General features: G+C 49.3%; 1 protein-coding gene across 5 annotated transcripts in view; it reads left to right on the top strand.

Moving 5' to 3' along the window:
- Positions 1–27,177, top strand: part of LOC116955744 (rho GTPase-activating protein 26) — a 99,665-nt gene that overhangs the window by 35,971 nt on the left and 36,517 nt on the right. For 3 of the 5 annotated variants that reach the window (XM_032977020.2, XM_032977022.2, XM_032977018.2), the window contains exons 3-9: positions 9,773–9,868; positions 10,497–10,558; positions 11,955–12,026; positions 17,951–18,052; positions 21,205–21,315; positions 25,567–25,671; positions 26,511–26,640. In XM_032977020.2, the coding sequence (XP_032832911.2) occupies positions 9,773–9,868; positions 10,497–10,558; positions 11,955–12,026; positions 17,951–18,052; positions 21,205–21,315; positions 25,567–25,671; positions 26,511–26,640 (678 nt within the window). Of the gene's footprint in view, positions 1–2,100; positions 2,325–5,829; positions 6,190–9,772; positions 9,869–10,496; positions 10,559–11,954; positions 12,027–17,950; positions 18,053–21,204; positions 21,316–25,566; positions 25,672–26,510; positions 26,641–27,177 lie in introns of those variants that run through there. The other 2 variants (XM_032977023.2, XM_032977024.2) reach the window with 2 other exon arrangements.

Below are 27,177 nucleotides of genomic sequence, written 5' to 3'. Positions count from 1 at the left end.
GCGCGTTGAGCGTCGCGGGTGTCTTTTTTCTTCTTCTTCTTCTTCTTCGGAGGCCAGATATTTTGGAGCGAAATGTCGTCAGGGACAGGAAAAAATAACGCCAGGCCAAGTTTCCTCCCAGCTCTCTCCCCGTGTTGCGACATCACGGCCCTCACCAAGCCGTAAACTCGAGCAGTTAAATAATTAAATAAGCAGACGGGCAGCCAGTAAGCCTCCTTGCCAAAAGTACTTTTATGATATAAAAAGTACTTTGGAATTTTTTTTTACAAATCCCATCAGCCCACGCACGTACACGCGCGCACGTACACACGCGCACGTACACACGCGCACGTACACACGCTCACGTACACACGCGCACGTACACACGCGCACGTACACACGCGCACGTACACACTCGCACGTACACACTCGCACGGCCTTTTGGGAGTGCCTCCTTTCAGCGGCGTTGGCTGGAGGGAAACCCTGGGTCGAGTTTGACGTTTAATATCTCATCAGCTGGAGTTGTCGGGGCCTCACTTGAATCAACGATGGTGAACTGTTAATCTCCGTGTCTCTGTGGAAGTCTTTGTTATCCCAATGTGAATCTGGATATCTGTTTAAGCCTATCAGTCTCTTTGAGGGTATATGGGCCGTTACGAGGCTGTGGGGTTCTACGTGAGTATGGGATGCCTTGTTTCTCTGGTTTAGTGGATCTCTGTAAGTTTATGGGTCTCTGTGCGAGTCTGTAGGATGCCACGTGAGTCTATGCATCTCTGTGTGAGTGGATCTCTGCAAGTGTATGGGTCTCTGTGTGAATCTATGTGAGTCTGTGGGATGCCACGTCAGTCTATGCGTCTCTGCCTGAGTGGATCTCCGTGAATCTGTGGGACTCTATGTGAGCCGACGGGTGCCTGTGAATCTACGCGTCTTTGTGAGTCTATGGGCGTCACTGTTTGAGTCACTGGGTGACCAGGCTGAGCCCATCAACTCACTCCACTTAAGAACCCCGGTTTAATCTCAAGTCAGTGGCTGAAACTCGGATTCGAACACAGGGTTCTCAGCGGTGCAGGCTCAGGGTCTCATATCGACACGGCCACTATGAACCTTTCGTACCGCATCCAGAAAGAAAAAAAAACGCAACCGCTTGCAATGTCCTCACGTCACGCATCATGTAGGTTTGTTAAGGTGACTTCATAGCGTTGCTAAATGTTTTTTTTTACGTCATCGTAATTGCTTAGATATTCGTTCACTCACTCAGCGTTTTAGCCAACGGATGTAGGGAGCCGTTTGGGTGGGTGCGCACGTGCCTATGTGAGCCTTGTTTGTCAAATCCACTGCTGGTTTGAGGGCCTTGCCCCCGACACCCTTGCGGGGTTGTGGTGGAAGTGGTTATTTCACCATACTTGGACCGCGCAATCGCGCTGGGTAAGACGCGGGTTGGTGAAAGCGGCGGCTTTTTGGGGGTGGGGGAAGTGGGACGTCGGCGCAGAGGAGGAGGAGGAGTAACCCGTCGCACGTGCACCGTGACCTCAAAAGTGCACCGAGCCTGGCACAGGCACAGTGGGCGGTCGCGCGTTGTTTTCGTGCCTGCTTGTGTGAACGATTAATAGGATAAATATCTCTCCCCCACCATTTCCTCCATCCCCCACCCTCCCGTTTGTATAGCCTTAGAACCAGTGCAGGCCAGTGCTGTTAGCGAGCGCCTATTAAGGCCAGCAGCACTTCGGCGCAACGCTGCCTTTGTATCCCGCCTTTTAAAAAGAAAACAAAATTCCCATCCTTCTTTGGTTCGTTCGGTAAAGTCACCACGTAGAATGAGAATAAAATAAGAAATTGATAAAATAAAATAACTACAATAATATTCTCACGACGTTTCGGCCACAACACAAGCGGCCTTCATCAGGTGAAGGGACGAGACTGTGTGTCTCGTCGTGCGGGATATTGTGTGGTCGTTTTATTTTTATAAATTTTATATATATTTTTTTCCTTTTTCCGAAGTTCTCCTCCTCCCAAGCCGCTGTTATCGGCGTCGCGTTTTTCCTCACTCCCGGGGAACGTGTCTGTTTCGAGTCTCTCGCTGCAAATCCCCGTTGTGAGCTGTGTTGCTTTGTTTTCCAGGAGCGACCTGGCTATCGCAAATGATAGCTCGATGAAGTCGCCTATCACGTGGACATTCATAGCAATCAGATGTCTCTGAACGCTTGACGTTGATTCTAAATGTGGAGGTAAAAATCAAGAGGACCCGCAGAAAAATCCACGCGACCACGAGGAGAGAGAGAGAGAGACGCGCACATATACAGCAGGCGTCAGGGTCGGGATCGAACCCACGTGCTCCTGTAAACCAGGTGAGGTAGTTAACATCTTGCCACTGTGGCGCCCATTGCACTTGAGAAACTCATTCCTGCGGAGGGAGCTGGTAAGGAACGTTGGGTTGCTCGGTCAATGGCCAGGGTCAACGGCGGCACCACCACGTGGTGTATTCCGCACAATATGCCCGACTGTGAGGGCGGGCACAAGCTGGCGTGAGTAGGTTAAACGTTGAGTTTTATAAGGGCACCACGGGGTGACCAGCCCCTCCCCACCCAGCCCCACCCCTCCCACCCCCCACCCAGCCCCACCCTCCCCACCCAGCCCCTCTCCACCCAGCCCCACCCCTCCCATTTTTGGATGCACGACGGACGGACACAATAATCCCCTGTGAGCTGGTGGTGTAACCAGGAGGTTCCTACCAGTACCAGGTTTAATCACAATTCAGTCCGTGTAAGCCTTTTGGCTGTTTATGCAGGTCGGTGGGTCTCTACGTGAGTCTGTGGGTCTATATAGGAGTGTATGGGCCTCTATAGAGCTTTATGTTTGTATATCTGAGTCTGTGGGCCTCTGTGTGAGTTTGTCAGTCTCTACATTACTCTGTGGGCCGATTTGAGAGTTTATGGGTCCATATAGAATCTTGTGTTTTACTATATGAGTCTGTGGGCCTCTCAGTGTGAGTCTATGGGTCTATGTACCGTCTATGCTTTTCTATGGGAGTATATTGGCCTCGATGGGTCTGTGTAAAGTCTATTGGTTTATTAGCGAGAACTTGGCTTCAGGCCCTGGACCTCTAACTCACAGCCCCACTTTATAACCACTGCTGGATGAAAGCCTCCCCACGCTGTTTTGGTTACGTGACTTGTTTGACCATACTTCGCCACGCTGGTCAATGCAGATTGGTGAAGAGTTGGTGGGGGGGGGGGGGGGGTGGTGGTGGCGGGGAGCGGTTGGTGTAGTTGTTTCCGGAGCTGTTGTGGTGCAGCCTTGGCGTGGAATCGAACTCTGGTCACAGGGGGTTCGTAGCGCAGCAGCTCAGCGAGAGCCTCTGCGTGTACTGTTCCACTCCAGGAATGCGTTCATCGCTGCTCAATGCTAACACAACTCATGCTCGTGTCACAGCCATGCAGTTTTTTGGGTGAAGTATGGTCGCACGTGACCTCAGCTGTTGGCTCACCGTACCCGCTCTTACAAGGCACTTGATTACAATCATGGTCCTTTGCCAGTGTTTGGCAAAAAAAAAATGTTTTTTTTTTTCCCCCCTCTGCATCAGGAGTAGCAATAACATGATCATCATCATCATCATCATCCTCAGCAGCAACAACAACGGCTTCATCAGCAGCAGCATCATCAGCAGTAGCAGACAACAGCGGCAGCAGCATTGTATCTATCAACAGCAGCAGTGGCATAACTTTCATTATGATCATGGGTGTATAGACTTTATAGTAGAGTGAATCTATATACTTTAGTGGATTGAATATATAGACTTTATAGTAGAGCGAATCTATAGACTTCATAGTGGAGTGAATCTGTAGACTCTATAGTAGAGTGAATCTATAGATTCTATATTGGAGTGAATCTATAGACTTTATAGTGGAGTGAATCTGTAGACTATAGTAGAGTGAATCTATAGATTCTATAGTGGAGTGAATCTATAGACTTGATAGTGGAATTACTCTATATACTTTATAGTGGAGTGAATCTATAGACTTTATAGTGGAGTGAATCTGTAGACTTTATAGTGGAGTGAATCTATAGACTTTATAGAGGAGTTAATGTATATATTCTATAGTAGAGTGAATCTATAGATTCTATAATGGAGTGAATCTATAGACTCTATAGTGGAGTGAATCTATATACTTTATAGTAGAGTGAATCTATAGATTCTATAATGGAGTGAATCTATAGACTCTATAGTGGAGTGAATCTATAGACTTTATAGTGGAGTGAATGTATAGACTTTATAGTGGAGTGAATCTATAGACTTTATAGTGGAGTGAATCTGTAGATTTTATAGTGGAGTTAATGTATAGACTTTGTAGTGGAGTTAATCTATAGACTTTATAGTAGAGTGAATCTATAGACTTTATAGTGGAGTGAATCTGTAGACTTTATAGTGGAGTTAATGTATAGACTTTGTAGTGGAGTGAATCTATAGACTTTATAGTAGAGTGAATCTGTAGACTTTATAGTGGAGTGAATGTATAGACTTTGTAGTGGAGTGAATCTATAGAGTTTATAGTAGAGTGAATCTATAGACTTTATAGTAGAGTGAATCTATAGATTCTACAGTGGAGTGAATCTATAGATTATATAATGGAGTGAATCTATATACTTGAGAGGTGTGCTTAGGCCAAGCTCCCCTCTCCTTGAGAGAGTGGGTCCCTCTAGAGAGTTCGCCTCGAGGTGGGTGAGGCCACGTTCCTGCCGGCGGGGTCGTGAGCAGAGCAAACTGCAGGGGCTGCGCCTCTTGCCCGCTGGTTGATCCGACTGCGTTCCACTTTGGTTATTGACTGCCGTTGGGGCGAAGGGGGAGGGGGCGTTCGTTGTTACTTGCAGAGGCTCGTAGATTCGGGCTGAGGTTACTCTTGATATTCTTAGAGCTCAGTGTTAATCGCAGAGGCTCATAGAGCCAGACTGAGGTTACCCTTGATATTCTTAGGGTTCAGTGTTAATCGCAGAGGCTCATAGAACCAGACTGAGGTTACCCTTAATATTCTTAGGGTTCTGTGTTAATCGCAGATGCTCGTAGATTCGGACTGAGGTTACTCTTGATATTCTTAGGGTTCAATGTTAATTGCAGATGCTCGTGGATTCGGACTGAGGTTACCCTTGATATTCTTAGGGTTCTGTGTTACTTGCAGAGGCTCGTAGATTCGGGCTGAGGTTACCCTTAATATTCTTAGGGTTCAGTGTTACTTGCAGAGGCTCGTAGATTTGGGCTGCGGTTACCCTTAATATTTTTAGGGTTCTGTGTTAATCGCAGAGGCTCGTAGATTTGGGCTGAGGTTACTCTTGATATTTTTTTAGGATTCGGTGTTTACACCCAAGGCGCTTAGATGCAAAGGTGACTGTTGACATTCTTAGGGTGCGGTGTTAATTGCAGAAGCTTATAGAGCCAGACTGAGGTTACCCTTGTGATGCTTAGGGTTCATTGTGAACACCCAAGGCTCATAGCGCTGAGGTTACCCTTGAGATTCTTAGGGTTCAGTCTTAATTGCAGAGGCTCATAGAGTCAGGCTGAGGTTACCCTTAAGTTTCTTAGGGTTCAGTGTTAACACCAAGGGCTCATAGAGCCAGACTGAGGTTATCATTGAGATTAGTTGAGTGCAGTGTTAATCGTAGAAGCTCATAGAGCCAGGATGAGGTTACCCTTGAGATGTCTTAGGGTTCAGTGTTAACACCCAAGGCTGTGAGTTACAAAGGTTACCTTTGAGATTCGTATGGTTAATTGTTGATATCTGTTTCTCATAGAGCCAGGCTGGGGTTACCCTTGAGATGTCTTTGGGTCCAGTGTTAATCGCAGAAGCTCGTAGAGCCAGACTGAGGCTACCCTTGGAATATTTCTAGGGTTCGGTGTTAATTCCCGCAGGGCTCGTGGACTTACGGTGACTATCCCGACGCTCGCTGAGAGTCTCACGGAGACAACGCAAGGCCGCGTCGGTCAGGGTCGCCGGTGTCGATTTTGGCGGCAACGCGGTGTTAGCAACACTTTCGCCCCGCAGCACCGGGGGGGGGGGGGGGTGGTGCCTGGCTTCGATTCGCGAGCCCGGGGAGCGCATTTGCCGCACGGAGTTTGCGTCCCGATCCGCAAGGAGTTGTTTTTGTTTACTTTTGGGTTAGATCGCGGGGATATCAGTGCGTCCGTTGAACCCGCCGCCAGGCGACACCGCAGCGTGATCGGTAAGGTTTCGTCGCGTGGACAGAACGTGCCGATTAGTTGCTAGTTCAGCACACCGGTTGTGTGTTGGAGAGTAAACCCACGATATTTACACCTGGTGGACTGTGTCCTTAATTCGCAGTGCCCCCCCTCTCTCTCTCTCTCTCCTTGTCTCTCTCCTTGTCTCTCTCCTTGTCTCTCTCCTTGTCTCTCTCCTTGTCTCTCTCCTTGTCTCTCTCCTTGTCTCTCTCTCTCCTTGTCTCTCTCCTCGTCTCTCCCGCCTCTCTCTCTCTCTCGGCGGATTAACGACCTCGGCGCGTTAGCCGTGTCCGCGGCGACTTTTTAAGGCGTAAGTGGCCTGAAGGTGGATTTGACCGGCGGTGCTAATCCCGATTATTGGCATCTGCCAGGACAGTCACCGCCAAAGGCGGAGGAAAGGTTCGTAGCACTGGTGTGTTGTTTGCACAGCTTTGGCAGCAGCAGCAGCAGCATCATCAGCAGGCCTTTCTCAATCCATTGCTGGATGAGGGCCCTCCCTTACGCCAGTGATAGTGACTCTGCCCGAGACACCGGGTCAAGTCGAGTCGATTTTATGTTTTTGGCTAAATGCCCCGGCGCCTTCATGGAACGGATCAGCCACCCCGAAGTGCTATCACAAATATAACCATGAACATTTTAAAAATAATACAATTCTATACCGCTAAGGAACTTTGTTTCAAGATCTAGGGTCTCTGGGTGTATTTCTCTCTTTCAGGGGGGGGTTTGTAACGGCCGTGTCAGATACATCGTTGAGGTCCTGGGTTCAAGCCCTGGGTCCGGTTGTTTGTCTGAGGGGTCCATAATGGCCGTGGCACAGACACTGAGCCAGCACCGTTGAGAACCTGGGTTCAACCCCCGGATATAGGTGTCTCTCTCTCTCTCAGCAGTGTCCCCTGGTTGGCATGAGGCCACACCTTGCGCAAATAATGAAATGGAGCCCCCCTACCACGTGCATCACCGACCTCCCCTGCCCTCCGTTACGTCGTCGCCCGGAACTTAGGCCCCACCCCTCCCCCTCTCTCTAAAGGGCGGTGCAGGTGCACCGCCTGTACACTCAACAGCCCCCCACAGGAGGGAAGGAGGGGGTGTGTGATGTGTAGGGGGGGGGAGGATGCCAGGGAGCGGTGGTGTTTACGCTTTGACGCTGGTACGAACTTTGACCTCGGGCAGGAAATCCTGCCGCCCCCCCCCGCCCCCCCTTCTCTCTCTGGCGCTCGCTCGTTTTAGCCGGCAGATAAGATGTTATTTACTTATTTAACATTTACATGTGCACGCATTTATTTATTTTAGTTTGAACAAAAAACTGACTCGGTTAAAAACAAGTCCGGGAGAGTTGGTGCCCGCGCTATGGAATTGAATAACGACGCTTCCCAACGGAGAAGCGGACCCTCCCGACCTTCTGACGGCGACCCGTCGTTTCGTTGATTCCTCACGCCTCGCTTGAAGCCGAGCCGGCCTCCCTGCAGAGAAACATTTGAATATTCGCCGCCGTCATTGGCCGTGGGCGGGAGTCAAACTCTGGTGGCCGAGCTCGTAGCGCGGCGCACTAACCACCGTACCGCCTCTCTCTCTCTACTCAAAGACTAAGATCCCCCCCGTACGTCCTTTAACAGACTGTTGGGGCGAGTGTTTGTTAGCGAAGTAGCGCCTGCGAAAGCCAGCACGGCACACAAGGGGAGGTGGGTGGCCGGCGCCACGCCCGGCTGCCTCCGTCTCCCCAGCGGCGATGTTTACGCACTGTGTCGGGTACTTTTTTGAGGCCGAGTCGATCTAGGAGAGGCCCAGGACCAGTTCAGAATATCGCCGCTGGTGTCGGTGGCAGTGAGCGGGAATCGAACCCGGTTCGATTGGTTTCAGGCGCAAGCGCGCTCACCGCTGCGCCACCGCTCCCCACACTCAACGACAACAACAACAACCGCCATTCGCCACTCAGTGGCGGTGATGTCACCACGGCGCTTGTGCCAGGCTAGGTGCGCGCACAAACGCGGGCGTGTCGTTGCACGCTGGTGACCACACACACAGGCTCGACTTGTAGCCTCGGTCGGATGTATTCTTGGTTCTTTCGGTAAAGTCGGGTAGAAGGGAAACAATAAAATAATAAAAATATAAAACAATCAAATTCTCACGACGTTTCGACTGCAACACAAGCAATCATCATCAGGTGTGAAAACCACAGCAAGAAAATTTTCAAAATAATAAAAATATAAAACAATAAAATTCTCACGACGTTTCGACTGCAACACAAGCAATCATCATCAGGTGTGAAAACCACAGCAAGAAAATTTGAAGAAAAAAATCTTGCTGTGGTTTTCACACCTGATGATGATGATTGCTTGTGTTTCAGTCGAAACGTCGTGAGAATTTTATTGTTTTATATTTTTTTTATTATCTTATGTTTCCCTTCTACGTGGTGACTTTACCGAAAGAACCAAGAATATGAATCCCTGCAGTCACGAAAGCTTTAAATCAAACTTCATGTTGCTGATTGTTTTTGTGCGGTCATTGGTGACCGTGCTCGCCGCGCTAAACAACAGCCTCGGCTTGTTCGCTCGCGGCTGGGGCGGCTGAAGCCGTAATTCGAACCCGAGGGGGGGGGGGGGTCTCGGTTGTCTGGCTCGGTGTCCCCGACTTGGCCATTGTGAACTTCTTGATGGAGAAGACCAAGCCATTGTGCATCCCCCGAACGAGCGAGACGAGAGAGACACGCCTGGGCCAGGGCTCGGACCCAGGATTTCAGCGCTGCTGCCGGCGTCTCTGACATGGCCGTTATGAACCCCGTGCAAGGGGCGAAGCCAGGGTTTGAATCTTAAACCCATTATCTTAGTCGTGCTGGCTCTGTCTCTGACACGGCCATTATGATCCTCTCTTTATGGAGAGACACCCTGACTCTGGGCTTGAACCCAGCATCTCGGCGATGCTGGCCCAGCGTCTCTGACACGGCCATCGTGAATTCCCTAAGAGAACGAGAGAGAGTCACCCTGACTCTGGGCTTGAACCCAGAATCTCGGCGATGCTGGCCCAGCGTCTCTGACACGGCCATCGTGAATTCCCTGAGAGAGATGGAGAGTCACCCTGACTCTGGGCTTGAACCCAGCTTCTCAGCGATGCTGGCTCAGCGTCTCTGACACGGCCATCGTGAATTCCCTGAGAGAGATGGAGAGTCACCCTGACTCTGGGCTTGAACCCAGCATCTCAGCGATGCTGGTTCAGCGTCTCTGACATGGCCATCGTGAATTCCCTGAGAGAGATGGAGAGTCACCCTGACTCTGGGCTTGAACCCAGCATCTCAGCGATGCTGGCTCAGCGTCTCTGACACGGCCGTCGTGAATTCCCTGAGAGAGATGGAGAGTCACCCTGACTCTGGGCTTGAACCCAGCATCTCAGCGATGCTGGCTCAGTGTCTCTGACACGGCCATCGTAAATTCCCTGAGAGAGATGGAGAGTCACCCTGACTCTGGAACCGAACCTAGCATCTCAGCCCCAGCGAGGCCACCCGTGCACCCGCCCCCCCCCACACCCCCCCCCCTCCTGACAGACTGCGCTTGTGTCGGTGCCGTCGTTTTGCAGATCTGTCACAGGCCAAGAGGAAGTTCGCTCAGTCGCTGGCGAGCTTCAAGTTCGACTGCATCGGTGATGCCTCCACGGACGACGAAGTCAGCATCAGTGAGTGGCGCCGCGAACCCGCTCGCTCGCTCGCACGCCCGCTCGCTCGCACGCCCGCACGCTCGCTTTTACCCGCGTCACGTAGCCCGAGTTCTCACGTGGACGTCATTGAACGGGGTGAGGGCGAGGGCTCGAGGTGACGGTGTAGGTGAGGGTGCGCGCACGGTGTCGCAGAACTCGCTTGTTCCCGTCGTGTTTTAGTTTGTTGTCCTTGCGCTCCCACCCCCACACCCCCTTCCGTACGGTGCAAAAGAAGTTCAACATACGTACATACATTGTCATCATCACCACCACCACCATCATCACCACCACCATCATCATCATCACTACCACCAACATCATCATCGCGTAGATAGAAAATTAATAGACCACGAGGTTTCGATCGCAGCACAAGCGAACCGTCTTCAGGTGAGAGAGAGAGAGAGAAAGCTACTAACATCATCGTGTTTGTTGTCCTTCCACAGCGCCTCTTGACTAGCATGTACGGTGCGAAAGAAGTTCAACGCGCACACACACACACACACACGGATGATAACGAGCCCGCCGGGATAATTAGGGTTCCTTGTTTTCTCGTCGTCGCCGTGACCGCTAACCTGCCGGTCCCCCCTGTGCTCCGTGTCTTTTTTAGCTGGGTCACTCCAAGAGTTCGCAAAGCTCCTGGGCTCCATGGAAGACGAGAGGGAGAGGATGGTGCGTGCGATCGGGTCAAACCGTGCCAGTGTTGAGGCTGCAGGAAGTAACGTTGAGCCTCAACGCTGACGCACAGCGTCAACGCTGACCAACAGTCTCAACACTGACACACAGACTCAATACTGACACACAGACTCAACACTAACACACAGACTCAACACTAACACACAGACTCAACACTAACACACAGACTCAACACTAACACACAGACTCAACACTAACACACAGACTCAACACTAACACACAGACTCAACACTAACACACAGACTCAACACTAACACACAGTCTCAACGCTGACACACAGCATCAACGCTGACCAACAGTCTCAACACTGAGACACAGCCTCAACACTGACACACAGTCTCAACACTGACACACAGTCTCAACGCTGACACACAGACTCAACACTGACACACAGTCTCAACACTGAGACACACTCTCAACGCTGACACACAGACTCAACACTGAGACACACTCTCAACACTGAGACACAGTCTCAACGCTGACACACAGTCTCAACACTGACACACAGTCTCAACACTGAGACAGTCTCAATACTGACACAGTCTCAACACTAACACACAGTCTCAACGCTGACACACAGTCTCAACACTGACACACAGTCTCAACACTGACACAGTCTCAACACTGACACACAGTCTCAACGCTGACACACAGACTCAACACTGACACACAGACTCAACGCTGACACACACCCTCAACGCTGACACACAGTCTCAACGCTGACACAGTCTCAACACTGACACACAGTCTCAACACTGAGACAGTCTCAATACTGACACAGTCTCAACACTAACACACAGTCTCAACACTGACACACAGTCTCAACGCTGACACACAGTCTCAACGCTGACACACAGTCTCAACGCTGACCCACAGTCTCAACGCTGACCCACAGTCTCAACACTGAGACAGTCTCAATGCTGGCTCACAGTCTCAACACTAACACACAGTCTCAACGCTGACTCACAGTCTCAACACTAACACACAGTCTCAACGCTGACACACAGTCTCAACACTAACACACAGTCTCAACGCTGACACACAGTCTCAACGCTGACACACAGTCTCAACACTGAGACAGTCTCAATGCTGGCTCACAGTCTCAACACTAACACACAGTCTCAACGCTGACTCACAGTCTCAACACTAACACACAGTCTCAACGCTGACACACAGTCTCAACACTGACACACAGTCTCAACACTGACACACAGCCTCAACACTGACACACACCCTCAATGCTGACACACAGACTCAACACTGACACACAGTATCAACACTGGCACACAGTCTCAATGCTGACCCACAAGCCTCAACACAGTTTTCGATTAAGTCCGTTTCAATTGTTGTTGCCTTTCCCGTTTGTTTACAGATTGCCAGCGTGTGCGACGTGTTAATTACTCCACTGGAGAGGTTTCGCAAAGATCAAATTGGCGCTGCCAAGGTACGTATGTGAGTCTCCGTGCGAGTCTGTGGGTCTCCGTGTGAGTCTGTGGGTCTCTGTGTGAGTCTGTGGGTCTCTGTGTGAGTCTGTGGGTCTCTGTGTGAGTCTGTGGGTCTCTGTGAATCTATGGGTTTCTCTGTGAGTCTATGGGTCCATGTGAATCTGTGAGTCTGTGGGTCTCTGTGTGAGTCTGTGTGTCTCCGTGTGAGTCTGTGAGTCTCTGTGTGAGTCTGTGGGTCTCTGTGTGAGTCTGTGTGTCTCCGTGTGAGTCTGTGAGTCTCCGTGTGAGTGTGTGAGTCTCCGTGTGAGTCTGTGTGTCTCCGTGTGAGTCTGTGGGTCTCTGTGTGAGTCTGTGTGTCTCTGTGTGAGTCTGTGGGTCTCTGTGTGAGTCTGTGGGTCTCTGTGTGAGTCTGTGGGTCTCTGTGTGAGTCTGTGTGTCTCCGTGTGAGTCTGTGTGTCTCTGTGTGAATCTATGGGTTTCTCTGAGTCTATGGGTCCATGTGAATCTGTGAGTCTGTGGGTCTCCGTGTGAGTCTGTGGGTCTCTGTGTAAGTCTGTGAGTCTCCGTGTGAGTCTGTGAGTCTCTGTGTGAGTCTGTGGGTCTCCGTGCGAGTCTGTGGGTCTCTGTGTGAATCTATGGGTTTCTCTGTGAGTCTATGGGTCAATGTGAATCTGTGAGTCCGTGGGTCTCTGTGTGAGTCTGTGGGTCTCTGTGTGAGTCTGTGGGTCTCTGTGTGAATCTATGGGTTTCTCTGTGAGTCTATGGGTCCATGTGAATCTGTGAGTCTGTGGGTCTCCGTGTGAGTCTGTGGGTCTCTGTGTAAGTCTGTGAGTTTCCGTGTGAGTCTGTGAGTCTCTGTGTGAGTCTGTGGGTCTCCGTGCGAGTCTGTGGGTCTCTGTGTGAGTCTGTGGGTCTCTGTGTGAGTCTGTGGGTCACTGTGAGTGTGTGAGTCTCCGTGTGAGTCTGTGAGTCTCCGTGTGAGTCTGTGGGTCTCTGTGTGAGTGTGTGAGTCTCCGTGTGAGTCTGTGGGTCTCTGTGTGAGTCTGTGTGTCTCCGTGTGAGTCTGTGTCTCTGTGTAAGTCTGTGGGTCTCTGTGAATCTATGGGTTTCTCTGTGAGTCTATGGGTCCATGTGAATCTTTGAGTCTGTGGGTCTCTGTGTGAGTCAGTGGGTCTCTGTGTGAGTCTGTGGGTCTCTGCGTGAATCTATGGGTTTCTCTGTGAGTCTATGGGTACGTGTGAATCTGTGAGTCTATGGGTCTCTGTGTGAGTCTGTGGGTCTCTGTGTCAATCTATGGGTTTCTCTGTGAGTCTATATGTCTATGTGAATCTGTGAGTCTGTGGGTCTCTGTGTGAGTCTGTGGGTCTCTGAGTTAATCTATGGGTTTCTCTGTGAGTCTATGGGTCCATGTGAATCTGTGAGTCTGTGGGTCTCTGTGTGAGTCTGTGGGTCTCTGTGTGAGTCTGTGGGTCTCTGTGTGAGTCTGTGGGACTCTGCGTGAATCTATGGGTTTCTCTGTGAGTCTATGGGTACATGTGAATCTGTGAGTCTATGGGTCTCTGTGTGAGTCTGTGGGTCTCTGTGTAAGTCTATGCCTTCATGTGAGTCTACAGGTGTCTTATGTAAGTCTGCGGGTTTCTACGTAAGTCACCAGTGACCGGGCTGAGCCCATCAACATTTGAGAACCAGGTTCAATCTCAACTCTGTCTGTGTGGCTCTGTGGATCTCTGTGTGAGTCTGTGATCTCTGTTTGAGTCTATGGGTTTCTCTGTGAGTCTATGGATCCACGTGAATCTGTGAGTCTGTGGATCTCTGTTTGAGTCTTTGGGTCTCTGTGTGAGTCTATGGGTCTCTGTGTGGGTATATGGGTCTCTGTGTGGGCCTATGGGTCTATGTGTGGGTCTATGGGTCTCTGTGTGAGTCTATGGGTCTCTGTGTGAGTCTATGGATCTCTGTGTGGGTCTATGGGTCTCTGTGTGAGTCTATGGTTCTCTGTGTGAGTCTATGGGTCTCTGTGTGAGTCTATGGATCTCTGTGTGGGTCTATGGACCCCTATGGGAGTCTCTGACTATCTATGTAACTCACTCGTTCATCGGGCTGTGCTCATCGGCTCACTGCACTTGAGACCCCGGGGCAATCGCTGTGGCTGCAGCTGAAACCCGGATTGGAACCCGGGCTCTCAGCCGTGCCGGCTCAGCGTCTCTGACCTCTGGGCCACCTGGCCGCCCGTAACAAGTTTTGAAGTGACCTTGAAACGGCAGCAGTGCTGCCCCTGTTGCCCTTGCTGGCGCCAGTTACTCGGAGAGAAACCCTCGTTATTTTAACAACTTGGATTTAGCCACCACACCCCCTGTGTTTGCACCACCCCTGTGTGAGTCTGTGGGTCTCTTGTGTGTCTCTGTGCAAGTCTGTGTCTCTGTGTGAGTTTATGGGTCTCTGTGTGAGTCTATAGGTCACTGATGTGAGTATATCGATCTCTGTGTGAGTCTATGCGTCTTTGTGTGAGTCTGTGGGTCTCTATGCAAGTCTGTGTCTCTGTGTGAGTCTATGGTTCTCTCTGTGTGAGTCTATGGTTCTCTGTATGAGTATATGGGTCTCTATGCAAGTCTTTGCTGTGCTAATCATTACACCACTGTGGCAGGTCCCTTTGTTTCTTAGTAAAAAAGCTAAACGTGTTACGGCCATCGCTAGAGACATTGCTGCATGTTAAGCAACCCGTTCACTGGTTTCTACTGGTTTTAATTTATGGCTCTTTATCTGAAGTCTATGGGACTTCATGTGAGTCTGTGGGTCTGTGTGAGTCTCATTCACCCAGCCAGTTACTCACACTTACTTGCCCACCTACACACTCGCCCGCCCACCCACGCACTCACTCATCCACCCACTCACTCACACTTTTACATACTCAGTCATCTGACCGTAAATACGTGGTTACGAAGGCTGTCGTGAAGGTGATCTGAAACTTATTAAAGTTTAGTTCAAAAGTTGTGTTGCTATTAGAGACCACACACTCACCCACTCACTAATCGCTCACACACTCAGACAGTTACCCACACACTCACCCACTCACTAATCGCTCACACACTCACCCACTCACTAATCGCTCACACACTCAGCCAGTTACCCACACACTCACCCACTCACTAACTAATCGCTCACACACTCACCCACTCACTAATCGCTCACACACTCAGCCAGTTACCCACACACTCACCCACTCCCTAATCGCTCACACACTCAGACAGTTACCCCACACACTCACCCACTCACTAATTGCTCACACACTCAGCCAGTTACCCCACACACTCACTCACTAATCAACTCGCTCACACAAGCAGCGAATCACACGCATTCACTCACTTGCCCACCCATTCAATCACCCACTCACACTAACCTATTTGTCCTTGTGTAACTCGGGGTTACGGTAACCCCCGTAAAGGCTGACCCAATCTGAACGCAACCTTAAGCCCTAAGAGTTGTTACCCGAGATGGAATACGCAACTGCTGAATCCTCTGGATCGCAAGCGCACCACGGTGGCGAGATGTTAACTGCGTCGCCTGGTATACCGGCGGTCATGGGTTTGATCCCGAAGCCGACGCCTGCTGTATATTCGTAGTTTGCGTGTCTTTCTCCCCTTGGCGGACATTTGGAATCAACGCGCGTTCAGAGTATTTGGTTGCTGTAACATTTCCGCGCGATGGATGAGCCACTTTTTTGCCGAGCTTTCGTTTCGCGATGAGCAGGTTTGTTTGTTAAAGAGAGCTACGGGAGCACAGTTTGGCGGGGGGGGGGGGTACTTCCCCGGTAGAATAAAAACATCATTTAGAGCATTGCCGCCGAGTTCCATTCGGCAGCGTTCCGTGCATTTCTTCTGCGTTCTTTAAGCTTTTAAAGGCCCCTCTTCAGTCACCGTTGGTTAAAAGTTGTTTTTTTTTGGCCTTCTAAAGAATGCCGTGCTTGTGCGGGCCCTGTAGTGAGCAGGCGTCACGGAATTTTCTGTTTGCTAATTGAGAATGTTTAACTTTTATTATTTTTTATTTTAAAGGGCACTCTGGTTCAGAGTGTTGCGGGACGGTTTTTAAATCGCCACCACTGCTGCCACCACCGCCACCACCTCCACCACCGCCACCACCGAAGACAAAGTTTCCCCGTACAGCCTTAACAGAATGTTGAACCGAGTGCTGTTAGCTAGCACCTAATGAAGGCAGGCATGGCACACGAGGGGGTGGGTTACCAGCACCACGCCCAACAGCCCTTGTCTCCCCTAGTGGCGGTATTTACACATCGCATCAGGTTCTCACTTGAGGCCGAGTCGACCTAGGGGATGCCCCGGACCGGTTCAGATCATTTTCACCGGTGCTGGGCGTGAGCTGGAATCGAACTCGCTACAGTACAATATGTACAGTTTGTACAGTGTGCATGCCTCGGTACAGTACAGTATGTCAACAACTATAAAACTAAACTCTTTATTTTACCAGGCAAGGCCCCAACTTGAACCACTGTGTAGCTCTATTTCAGAAGCGACCTGGCCATCACAAATGGCAGCTCAACGGAGTGGCTTATTATCACGTTTAACATTTCTAGCAGCAGCCAAATACTCTAAACGCGTGACGCTGATTCTACATGTGGAGGGAAAAACCGGAGGACTTGGATAAAAAATCCACGCGATCACGGAGAGAGAGAGAGAGACGCGCAAACTCCAGATATACCGGCTTCAGGTTTGGGACCGAACCCATATGACCTCATGCATACCAGGCGACGTAGTTAACACCTCGCCACCAGGGCGCCCCCAAGACAGTCGGGGCTGTCTTGGGAAAGTCTCTGAGAAAGTCTCAAGACAGTTGCACGTCTACGAAAGGACCCACGGTATTTTATCCGGCCTAGGGCAGACCGCAGTGCAGAAGTTACAACAAAAGTTACCGAAAATTATCGCCAACACTTATCTCTCGTGCCATGGCCGCCCCTACAGTAGTACATCTTGTCGGGTGGTAGCATGACTACGGAGGGAAAGGGGGGGGAGGAAAACCTTCAAATATTTGCCGTAATTTAAACAAAATCCAGTGCTGAAACGAGCACGCGCTTGAGAATATTCGCAAGCGCGGGTTTTCCCCTGCGCGTGCCTCCAGCGGGGAAAACTCTCTCTCGCAGTCGTGGTTGGGGTGTGCCTGGTGGTTGTTGTTGTGGTTGTTGTTGTGGTGATCCTCACGCTGTGTGTGCGTGGTTGTTGTTGTGGTTGTTGTGGTGATCCTCACGCTGTGTGTGCATGGTTGTTGTGGTTGTTGTTGTGGTGATCCTCACGCTGTGTGTGCGTGGTTGTTGTGGTTGTTGTGGTGATCCTCACGCGGTGTGTGCGTGGTTGTTGTGATCCTCACGCTGTGTGTGCGTGGTTGTTGTTGTGGTTGTTGTGGTGATCCTCACGCTGTGTGTGTGTGGTTGTTGTTGTTGTTGTGGTGATCCTCACGCTGTGTGTGCGTGGTTGTTGTTGTGGTGATCCTCACGCTGTGTGTGCGTGGTTGTTGTGGTTGTTGTGGTGATCCTCACACTGTGTGTGCGTGGTTGTTGTGTTTGTTGTGGTGATCCTCACGCTGTGTGTGCGTGGTTGTTGTGGTTGTTGTTGTGATCCTCACGCTGTGTGTGCGTGGTTGTTGTGGTTGTTGTTGTGGTGATCCTCATGCTGTGTGTGTGCGTGGTTGTTGTTGTGGTTGTTGTTGTGGTGATCCTCACGCTGTGTGTGCGTGGTTGTTGTGGTTGTTGTTGTAGTGATCCTCACGCTGTGTGTGCGTGGTTGTTGTTGGGGTTGTTGTGGTGATCCTCACGCTGTGTGTGCGTGGTTGTTGTGGTTGTTGTTGTGGTGATCCTCACGCTGTGTGTGCGTGGTTGTTGTGGTTGTTGTTGTTGTTGTTGTTGTTCTGGCTGGCTCAGGACGAGAAGAAGAAGTTCGACAAGGAGAGCGAGAAGTACTACACCCAGCTGGAGAAGCACGTCAGCCTCTCTTCCAAGAAGAAGGAGACCCTCCTCACTGAGGTCATACCATTGGGCCCCGTCATTCCTTCACTCGTTCGTTCAGTCATTCGGTCGGTCGGTCGGTCGTTGGTTCACTCACCTGTTGGTTCTCTCGGTCATTTGTCCGCTTTCTCGTGCATTCGGTCATGAATTCACTCATTAAGTCGCTCAGTCGTGGACTCGGTAATTCGTCCGTTCGTTCGTTCTGGAATTAATTCACTCGCTCGTTTGTGGAAATTCATTCGCTCATTCACCGACTCGCTCGCTCAAGTCGCTGTTTTCATTCATTCGCGATTCGTTAATTTGTCTCCATTCTCTCGTTCATAATCACAAAGACAAAGATTCTCACTCCCCCCCCCCCGTATAGCCTCAACAGACTGTTAAGGCAAGTGCTCTTCGCGAGTAGTAGCACCTATGAAGGCCGACACGGCACATGAGGGGGTGGGTGGCCATCACCACGCACGGCCGCCTTTGTCTCCCCAGTCCTGATATTTATACACAGACACACACATCTCCCTAGACACACATACAACAACAACAACAACCGCCATTCGCCACTAAGTGGCGGTGACGTCACCACGACGCCTGTGCCAGGCTATGTTAACTTTTAAAGGCCACGGGAAGTATCGAACGCCCGCTGGCGGGAGGTCACGGGACAGACCCAGGTGCCATGGGTTTACTGACTGAGACAGACACACACACACCTCCATAAAGATGCACGATGTGTTTGCCAGTGTACTTTAACCTGTACGGTTAATGTCATGATTGGACTTGTACTTTGAACCAGGCCCCAGTCTGTTTGTACACGCTCACACCCATACATGCCTACATACAAAGATAAATACAAAGATCCCCCATCCAGGCTTAATAGACTGTTGGGGAAAGTGCTGTAAGCGAGTTGCACCCACGGAGATCAACGACAACACCACGCCCGGCCGCCTTTGTCTCCCCAGTGGCGATGTTTACACACCGCACCAGGGTACTCATTTTGAGGCTGAGCCGACCTAAGGGGAAGGCCCAGGACCGGTGCAGGCATTCCCCGGCACTGTAACCAGGTATCGAACTCAGGCTTTGTAGGGCGTGGCACGTGAACCAATGCACCACCGCTCCCCCCCCCCCATATATACGCGCTGACACGTACACATTCACAGTGACAGAGGCCACACGGCAGCACAACGTTCCGCCAGAATCTTGTAACGTTATTGCCCCGACATTCGCAAACATTAACCAGGTTTCAGTCTTCACAGTCGCGGCGGGGTAGGGTGACGTTTGCTTATTGCCACTCTGTACGACATTCCACAATGCGTTACTTATTTTATACGCTCCAGAGGGCGATGACGACGATGATGATGATGCCTCTGCTGAGTATTAGCACGGTTGGCTATGTACGTTGCGAAAGAAGTTCAACGTACGTACATAGAAGGCTGCTGTTTGTGACGTTGACATTATTATTGATCGTGGTGGTTGATGCTGCTGATCGTAATCAGCTGATGCTCCCGATGTTAATAATATCGATGCTGATGGGGATGATGATACTTTTGCTGATGATAATGATGGTGATACCATTGATGATGATGGTTGCGATGAGTGAGATGCTGATGTTGATGAAGGTGCTGCTGATGCCGCTGCTGATGATAGTATTGATGGTGATGGGTAATGAGTAACACTGATATTTATGATATTTTTCTCATTATGATAATTCCTGTGACGGTGATACCATTGATGATGATCCTGATGAGTGTGATACTGATGTTGATGATGATTATTCTGATACCGCTGCTGCTGATTATAATATTGACGGTGATGGGTAATGAGTGACACTAATGTTGATGATAATTCTGCTGATGATGCTGCTGCTGCTGCTGCTGATTATGATGATGTTTGGGAGCAGACTCAGCCATGAGGAGCGGTGGCAATTCCTGTGCAATCGAACCCGAGTTCGAGTCCCACTCCATGGCCACCGCACAGCGAATATCTAAACCGGTCCTGGGCCTCCCCCTAGATCAATTCGGCCCTAAATGAGTAGTTGGTGTGGCCTGTGCAAACGTGAGCTCTGGGGAGACAAGGACGGTCCTGTGTATGTGTACGGTGCTTGCAACAACCCCACCCATGTACCCATGTGTGTGCTGTGCCGGCCTTAATAGGTGTTCGCTAACTGTGACAGCCTCTGTGGTTTATTCGGGGGTCGTCTGAATTGGTTTGTGGGAGGGGGGGGGGGGGTCGGGGGGCAGTTCTGGCTGTGTTCGCCTGGTTCTGGGCGTGTGGGTGAGTGAGCAGTGGATAGACCCTGGCTGATGATGGTGATGATGGCCCTCATCCAGCAGTGGATAGACCCTGGCTGCTGATGGCCCTCATCTAGCAGTGGATAGACCCTGGCTGATGATGGTGGGGGAGGCCTTCATCCAGTAGACGATTGACCATTTGCTGGCAGCCCCTCACACTGACTGATGCTCCCCAACCTGAAAATTGTTGTCTGCGTCTGTCCGTGTCTGCGCGTGTGCCTGCGAATGCCTGCGTGTCTGTCTGTGGGTGTGTCCGTCTGCGTGTGCGTGTGTCTGTGTGTGTCTCATGCCTGCGTGTGCCTGCGTGTGTCTGCGTGTGTCTCTGCGTGCGTCTGCGTGTGTCTCTGCCTGCGTGTGTCTGTGTGTGTCTCTGCCTGCGTGTGTCTGTGTGTGTCTCTGCCTGCGTGTGTCTGTGTGTGTCTCTGTGTGTGTCTCTGCCTGCGTGTGTCTCTGCCTGCATGTGTCTGCGTGTGTCTCTGCCTGCGTGTGTCTGTGTGTCTCTGTGTGTGTCTCTGCCTGCGTGTGTCTGTGTGTGTCTCTGCCTGCGTGTGTCTGTGTGTGTCTCTGCCTGCGTGTGTCTGTGTGTGTCTCTGCCTGCGTGTGTCTGCGTGTGTCTCTGTCTGCGTGTGTCTCTGCCTGCATGTGTCTGTGTGTGTCTCTGCCTGCGTGTGTCTGTGTGTGTCTGTGTGTGTCTCTGCCTGCGTGTGTCTGTGTGTGTCTCTGCCTGCGTGTGTCTCTGCCTGCGTGTGTCTGCGTGTGTCTCTGCCTGCGTGTGTCTCTGCGTGTGTCTCTGTGTGTGTCTCTGTGTGTGTCTCTGCCTGCGTGTCTCTGTGTGTGTCTCTGCCTGTGTGTCTCTGTGTGTGTCTCTGCCTGCGTGCGTCTGCTGTGCAGGCCGACACGCAGCTGGAGGTGACGCGGAGGCACTTCAACGAGGTGTCTCTGCAGTACGTGTGCAAGGTGCAGGAGGTGCAGGAGCGCAAGAAGTTTGAGTTTGTGGAGCCGGTGAGGTCGTCGTCACGCTCTTCGTCAGCGCCGTCATCGTCAGCATCGTGGACTTAATGATCGTCCTCAGTGTTGTCTTCATCTTCATCATCATCAGTGATGTCTTCATCATCATCATCAGTGTCGTCTTCATCATCATCATCAGTGATGTCTTCATCATCATCATCAGTGTCGTCTTCATCATCAGTGATGTCTTCATCATCATCATCAGTGATGTCTTCATCATCATCATCATCAGTGTCGTCTTCATCATCATCATCAGTGTCGTCTTCATCATCATCAGTGATGTCTTCATCATCATCAGTGATGTCTTCATCATCATCAGTGTCGTCTTCATCATCAGTGATGTCTTCATCATCATCATCAGTGTCATCTTCATCATCATCATCAGTGATGTCATCATCATCATCAGTGTCGTCTTCATCATCATCATCAGTGATGTCTTCATCATCGTCGGTGTCGTCTTCATCATCATCAGTGTCGTCTTCATCATCATCAGTGTTGTCTTCATCATCATCATCATCAGTGTCATCTTCATCATCATCATCAGTGATGTCTTCATCATCATCAGTGTCGTCTTCATCATCAGTGTCGTCTTCATCATCATCATCATCAGTGTCATCTTCATCATCATCATCAGTGATGTCTTCATCATCATCATCAGTGTCGTCTTCATCATCATCAGTGATGTCTTCATCATCATCATCATCAGTGATGTCTTCATCATCATCAGTGATGTCTTCATCATCATCAGTGATGTCTTCATCATCATCATCAGTGATGTCTTCATCATCATCAGTGATGTCTTCATCATCATCAGTGATGTCGTCTTCATCATCATCAGTGATGTCTTCATCATCATCAGTGATGTCTTCATCATCATCATCAGTGATGTCTTCATCATCATCATCAGTGATGTCATCATCATCATCAGTGATGTCTTCATCATCATCATCAGTGATGTCTTCATCATCTTCATCATCAGTGTCGTCTTCATCATCATCATCAGTGATGTCTTCATCATCATCAGTGTCGTCTTCATCATCATCAGTGATGTCTTCATCATCATCATCAGTGATGTCTTCATCATCATCAGTGATGTCATCATCATCAGTGATGTCTTCATCATCATCATCAGTGATGTCTTCATCATCATCATCATCAGTGTCGTCTTCATCATCATCATCAGTGTCGTCATCATCATCATCATCAGTGTCGTCATCATCATCAGTGTCGTCTTCACCATCATCAGTGGTGTCTTCATCATCATCAGTGATGTCTTCATCATCAACATCAGTGTCGTCTTCATCATCATCATCAGTGATGTCTTCATCATCATCATCAGTGTAGTCTTCATCATCAGTGATGTCTTCATCATCATCAGTGATGTCTTCATCATCATCATCAGTGATGTCTTCATCATCGTCGGTGTCGTCTTCATCATCATCAGTGTCGTCTTCATCATCATCATCAGTGTCGTCTTCATCATCATCATCATCAGTGTCGTCTTCATCATCATCAGTGTCGTCTTCATCATCATCAGTGATGTCTTCATCATCATCAGTGTTGTCTTCATCATCATCATCAGTGATGTCTTCATCATCATCATCAGTGTCGTCTTCATCATCATCAGTGATGTCTTCATCATCATCATGAGTGATGTCTTCATCATCATCATCAGTGTCGTCTTCATCATCATCATCAGTGTCGTCTTCATCATCATCAGTGATGTCTTCATCATCATCAGTGATGTCTTCATCATCAGTGTCGTCTTCATCATCAGTGATGTCTTCATCATCATCATCATCAGTGTCGTCTTCATCATCATCATCAGTGATGTCATCATCATCATCAGTGTCGTCTTCATCATCATCATCAGTGATGTCTTCATCATCGTCGGTGTCGTCTTCATCATCATCAGTGTCGTCTTCATCATCATCATCAGTGTTGTCTTCATCATCATCATCAGTGTCATCTTCATCATCATCATCAGTGATGTCTTCATCATCATCAGTGTCGTCTTCATCATCATCAGTGTCGTCTTCATCATCATCATCATCAGTGTCATCTTCATCATCATCATCATCAGTGATGTCTTCATCATCATCATCAGTGTCGTCTTCATCATCATCAGTGATGTCTTCATCATCATCATCAGTGATGTCTTCATCATCATCAGTGATGTCTTCATCATCATCAGTGATGTCTTCATCATCATCATCAGTGATGTCTTCATCATCATCAGTGATGTCTTCATCATCATCAGTGATGTCGTCTTCATCATCATCAGTGATGTCTTCATCATCATCAGTGATGTCTTCATCATCATCATCAGTGATGTCTTCATCATCATCATCAGTGATGTCATCATCATCATCAGTGATGTCTTCATCATCATCATCAGTGATGTCTTCTTCATCATCAGTGTCGTCTTCATCATCATCATCAGTGATGTCTTCATCATCATCAGTGTCGTCTTCATCATCATCAGTGATGTCTTCATCATCATCATCAGTGATGTCTTCATCATCATCAGTGATGTCTTCATCATCATCAGTGATGTCTTCATCATCATCATCAGTGATGTCTTCATCATCATCATCAGTGATGTCTTCATCATCATCATCAGTGTCGTCATCATCATCATCATCATCAGTGTCGTCATCATCATCAGTGTCGTCATCATCATCAGTGTCGTCTTCACCATCATCAGTGGTGTCTTCATCATCATCATCAGTGATGTCTTCATCATCAACATCAGTGTCGTCTTCATCATCATCATCAGTGATGTCTTCATCATCATCATCAGTGTAGTCTTCATCATCAGTGATGTCTTCATCATCATCAGTGATGTCTTCATCATCATCATCAGTGATGTCTTCATCATCGTCGGTGTCGTCTTCATCATCATCAGTGTCGTCTTCATCATCATCATCATCAGTGTCGTCATCATCATCATCAGTGTCGTCTTCATCATCATCAGTGTCGTCTTCATCATCATCAGTGATGTCTTCATCATCATCATCAGTGATGTCTTCATCATCATCAGTGATGTCTTCATCATCATCAGTGATGTCTTCATCATCTTCATCATCAGTGTCGTCTTCATCATCATCAGTGATGTCTTCATCATCATCAGTGATGTCTTCATCATCATCATCATCAGTGTCGTCTTCATCATCATCATCAGTGTCGTCTTCATCATCATCATCAGTGATGTCTTCATCATCATCAGTGTCGTCTTCATCATCTTCATCATCAGTGTCGTCTTCATCATCATCAGTGGTGTCTTCATCATCATCATCAGTGATGTCTTCATCATCAACATCAGTGTCGTCTTCATCATCATCATCATCAGTGATGTCTTCATCATCATCATCAGTGTAGTCTTCATCATCAGTGATGTCTTCATCATCATCATCAGTGTCATCTTCATCATCATCAGTGGTGTCTTCATCATCATCATCATCAGTGGTGTCTTCATCATCTTCATCATCATCAGTGACGTCTTCATCATCTTCATCATCATCAGTGATGTCTTCATCATCTTCATCATCAGTGTCGTCTTCATCATCATCAGTGATGTCTTCATCATCATCATCAGTGATGTCTTCATCATCATCAGTGATGTCTTCATCATCAGTGATGTCTTCATCATCATCATCAGTGATGTCTTCATCATCATCAGTGATGTCATCATCATCAGTGTCGTCTTCATCATCATCATCATCAGTGTCGTCTTCATCATCATCATCAGTGTCGTCTTCATCATCATCAGTGATATCATCATCATTAGTGGTGTCTTCATCATCATCATCAGTGATGTCATCATCATCAGTGATGTCTTCATCATCAACATCAGTGTCATCTTCATCATCATCATCAGTGATGTCTTCATCATCATCATCAGTGTAGTCTTCATCATCAGTGATGTCTTCATCATCATCATCAGTGTCGTCTTCATCATCATCAGTGATATCATCATCATCAGTGGTGTCTTCATCATCATCATCATCAGTGATGTCATCATCATCAGTGATGTCTTCATCATCAACATCAGTGTCGTCTTCATCATCATCATCAGTGATGTCTTCATCATCATCATCAGTGTCGTCTTCATCATCATCAGTGATGTCTTCATCATCATCAGTGTTGTCTTCATCATCGGTGATATCATCATCATCGGTGATGTCTTCATCATCATCGTAGCCGTGTGTAAGCTCCTTCTCCCCGTGTCTTCCCCTCTCACAGCTGTTGGCCTTTCTCCAGGGTCTCTTCACGTTCTACCACCAGGGCTATGAGCTCGCCAAGGAGTTCCACCACTACCAGCACTTCCTACAGGGAAACATCCAGAACGTGAGGCTGGGTGCATCTCTCCCACCCTTCGATCCGCCCGGAACGATGATCACCACCACCGCCTCCGCCATCATCATCATCACCATTATCATCATCCACCATCATCCACCACCATCTTCATCATCATCACTTCCACCATTATCATCATCCACCACCATCACCACCATCATCATCACCACCACCACCACAATCTTCACCAGCACCGCCTCCGCCATCATCATCATCATCACCAATATTATCATCCATCACCACCATCATCATCACCTCCACCACCATTATTATCCTCATCACCACCACCACCATCATCATCACCTCCACCATTATCAACACCACCATCATCACCTCCACCATTATCATCAACACCACCATCATCATCACCTCCACCATCATCACCATCCCCAGCCTACTGAGCTATTAGCTGCTTTGTCAGAAGCGACCTGGCTTTCACAAAATGATAGCTCAACGAAGTTGCTTATCATCACGTGGACATTGACAGGAGCCAAATAATCTAAATATGTTCGCCAACAAGCCCCCCTCCCCTTGCCTCTTCAGTCTGCGAGACTACTCGGGGGATCTTTGTCCTTGTGTACCTCTTGTTATTGTCGTCGTTGTTTTGCCTTGTTAGGATGGGGATGGTGTAGTTGTATTTGTTTGTGTTTGGGTCATGTGTTTACTTTGTTTACCTTGCTTGTACTTTACACGACTATCGGCTTTTCAAATTGTTGTCGTAGCGTTCTTACCCCGTGTCCCTCCTGGACATCTGTGAAAAAGAGCTTTACAGCTCATCGGATTCCTCCCGGCGTGAATAATTATTTTGATTGTGTTTGTCGCCGGTGTAGACACGGGAGCGGTTTGAGAGCACACGCTCTGAGGTGGAGCAGCTGATGCAGAAGATGAACACCTCGTTCGGAGCGCGCGTCCCCCAGAAACCGTTCGCCATCGAGGGTTACCTCTTCATGCTGGAGAAACGTACGTCAGTGAGGAGTTTTCTCGCTCGCTCACTCGCTCGCTCACTCACCCAATCACTCACCCAATCACTCACCCAATCACTCACCCACTCACTCACCCACTCACCCAATCACTCACTCACCCACTCACCCAATCACTCACTCACTCACCGAATCACTCACCCACTCATCCAATCACTCACCCACTCACTCATCCACTCGCTCACCCAATGACTCACCAATGACTCACCATTTAACTCGCTCACTAACCCAATCACTCACCCACTCACTCACCCACCCACTCTCTCACTCACCCACTCACCCACTCACTCACTCACCCACTCACACTCACTCACCCACCCACCCACTCACTCACCCACCCACCCACTCACCCACCCACTCACTCACCCAATCCTTCACCCACTCGCCCAATCACTCACCCACTCACCCAATCACTCACCCACTCACCAAATCACTCACCCACTAACGCGACTTCTTTGGCTGTGTTCTCTGATCTAAAGCACCCGGTACAGAGACAAGGCCATGAAGGAGGTTGTTT

This window comes from Petromyzon marinus, chromosome 61, assembly GCF_048934315.1.
Source record: "Petromyzon marinus isolate PM22_M1 ecotype Great Lakes invasive population chromosome 61, UKy_Petmar_22M1.pri1.0, whole genome shotgun sequence".
Classification (NCBI taxonomy): Eukaryota; Metazoa; Chordata; class Hyperoartia; order Petromyzontiformes; family Petromyzontidae; genus Petromyzon; species Petromyzon marinus.
The sequence above is the reverse complement of the archived record's forward strand: the minus strand, read 5'-3'. Positions and strand labels throughout refer to the sequence as shown.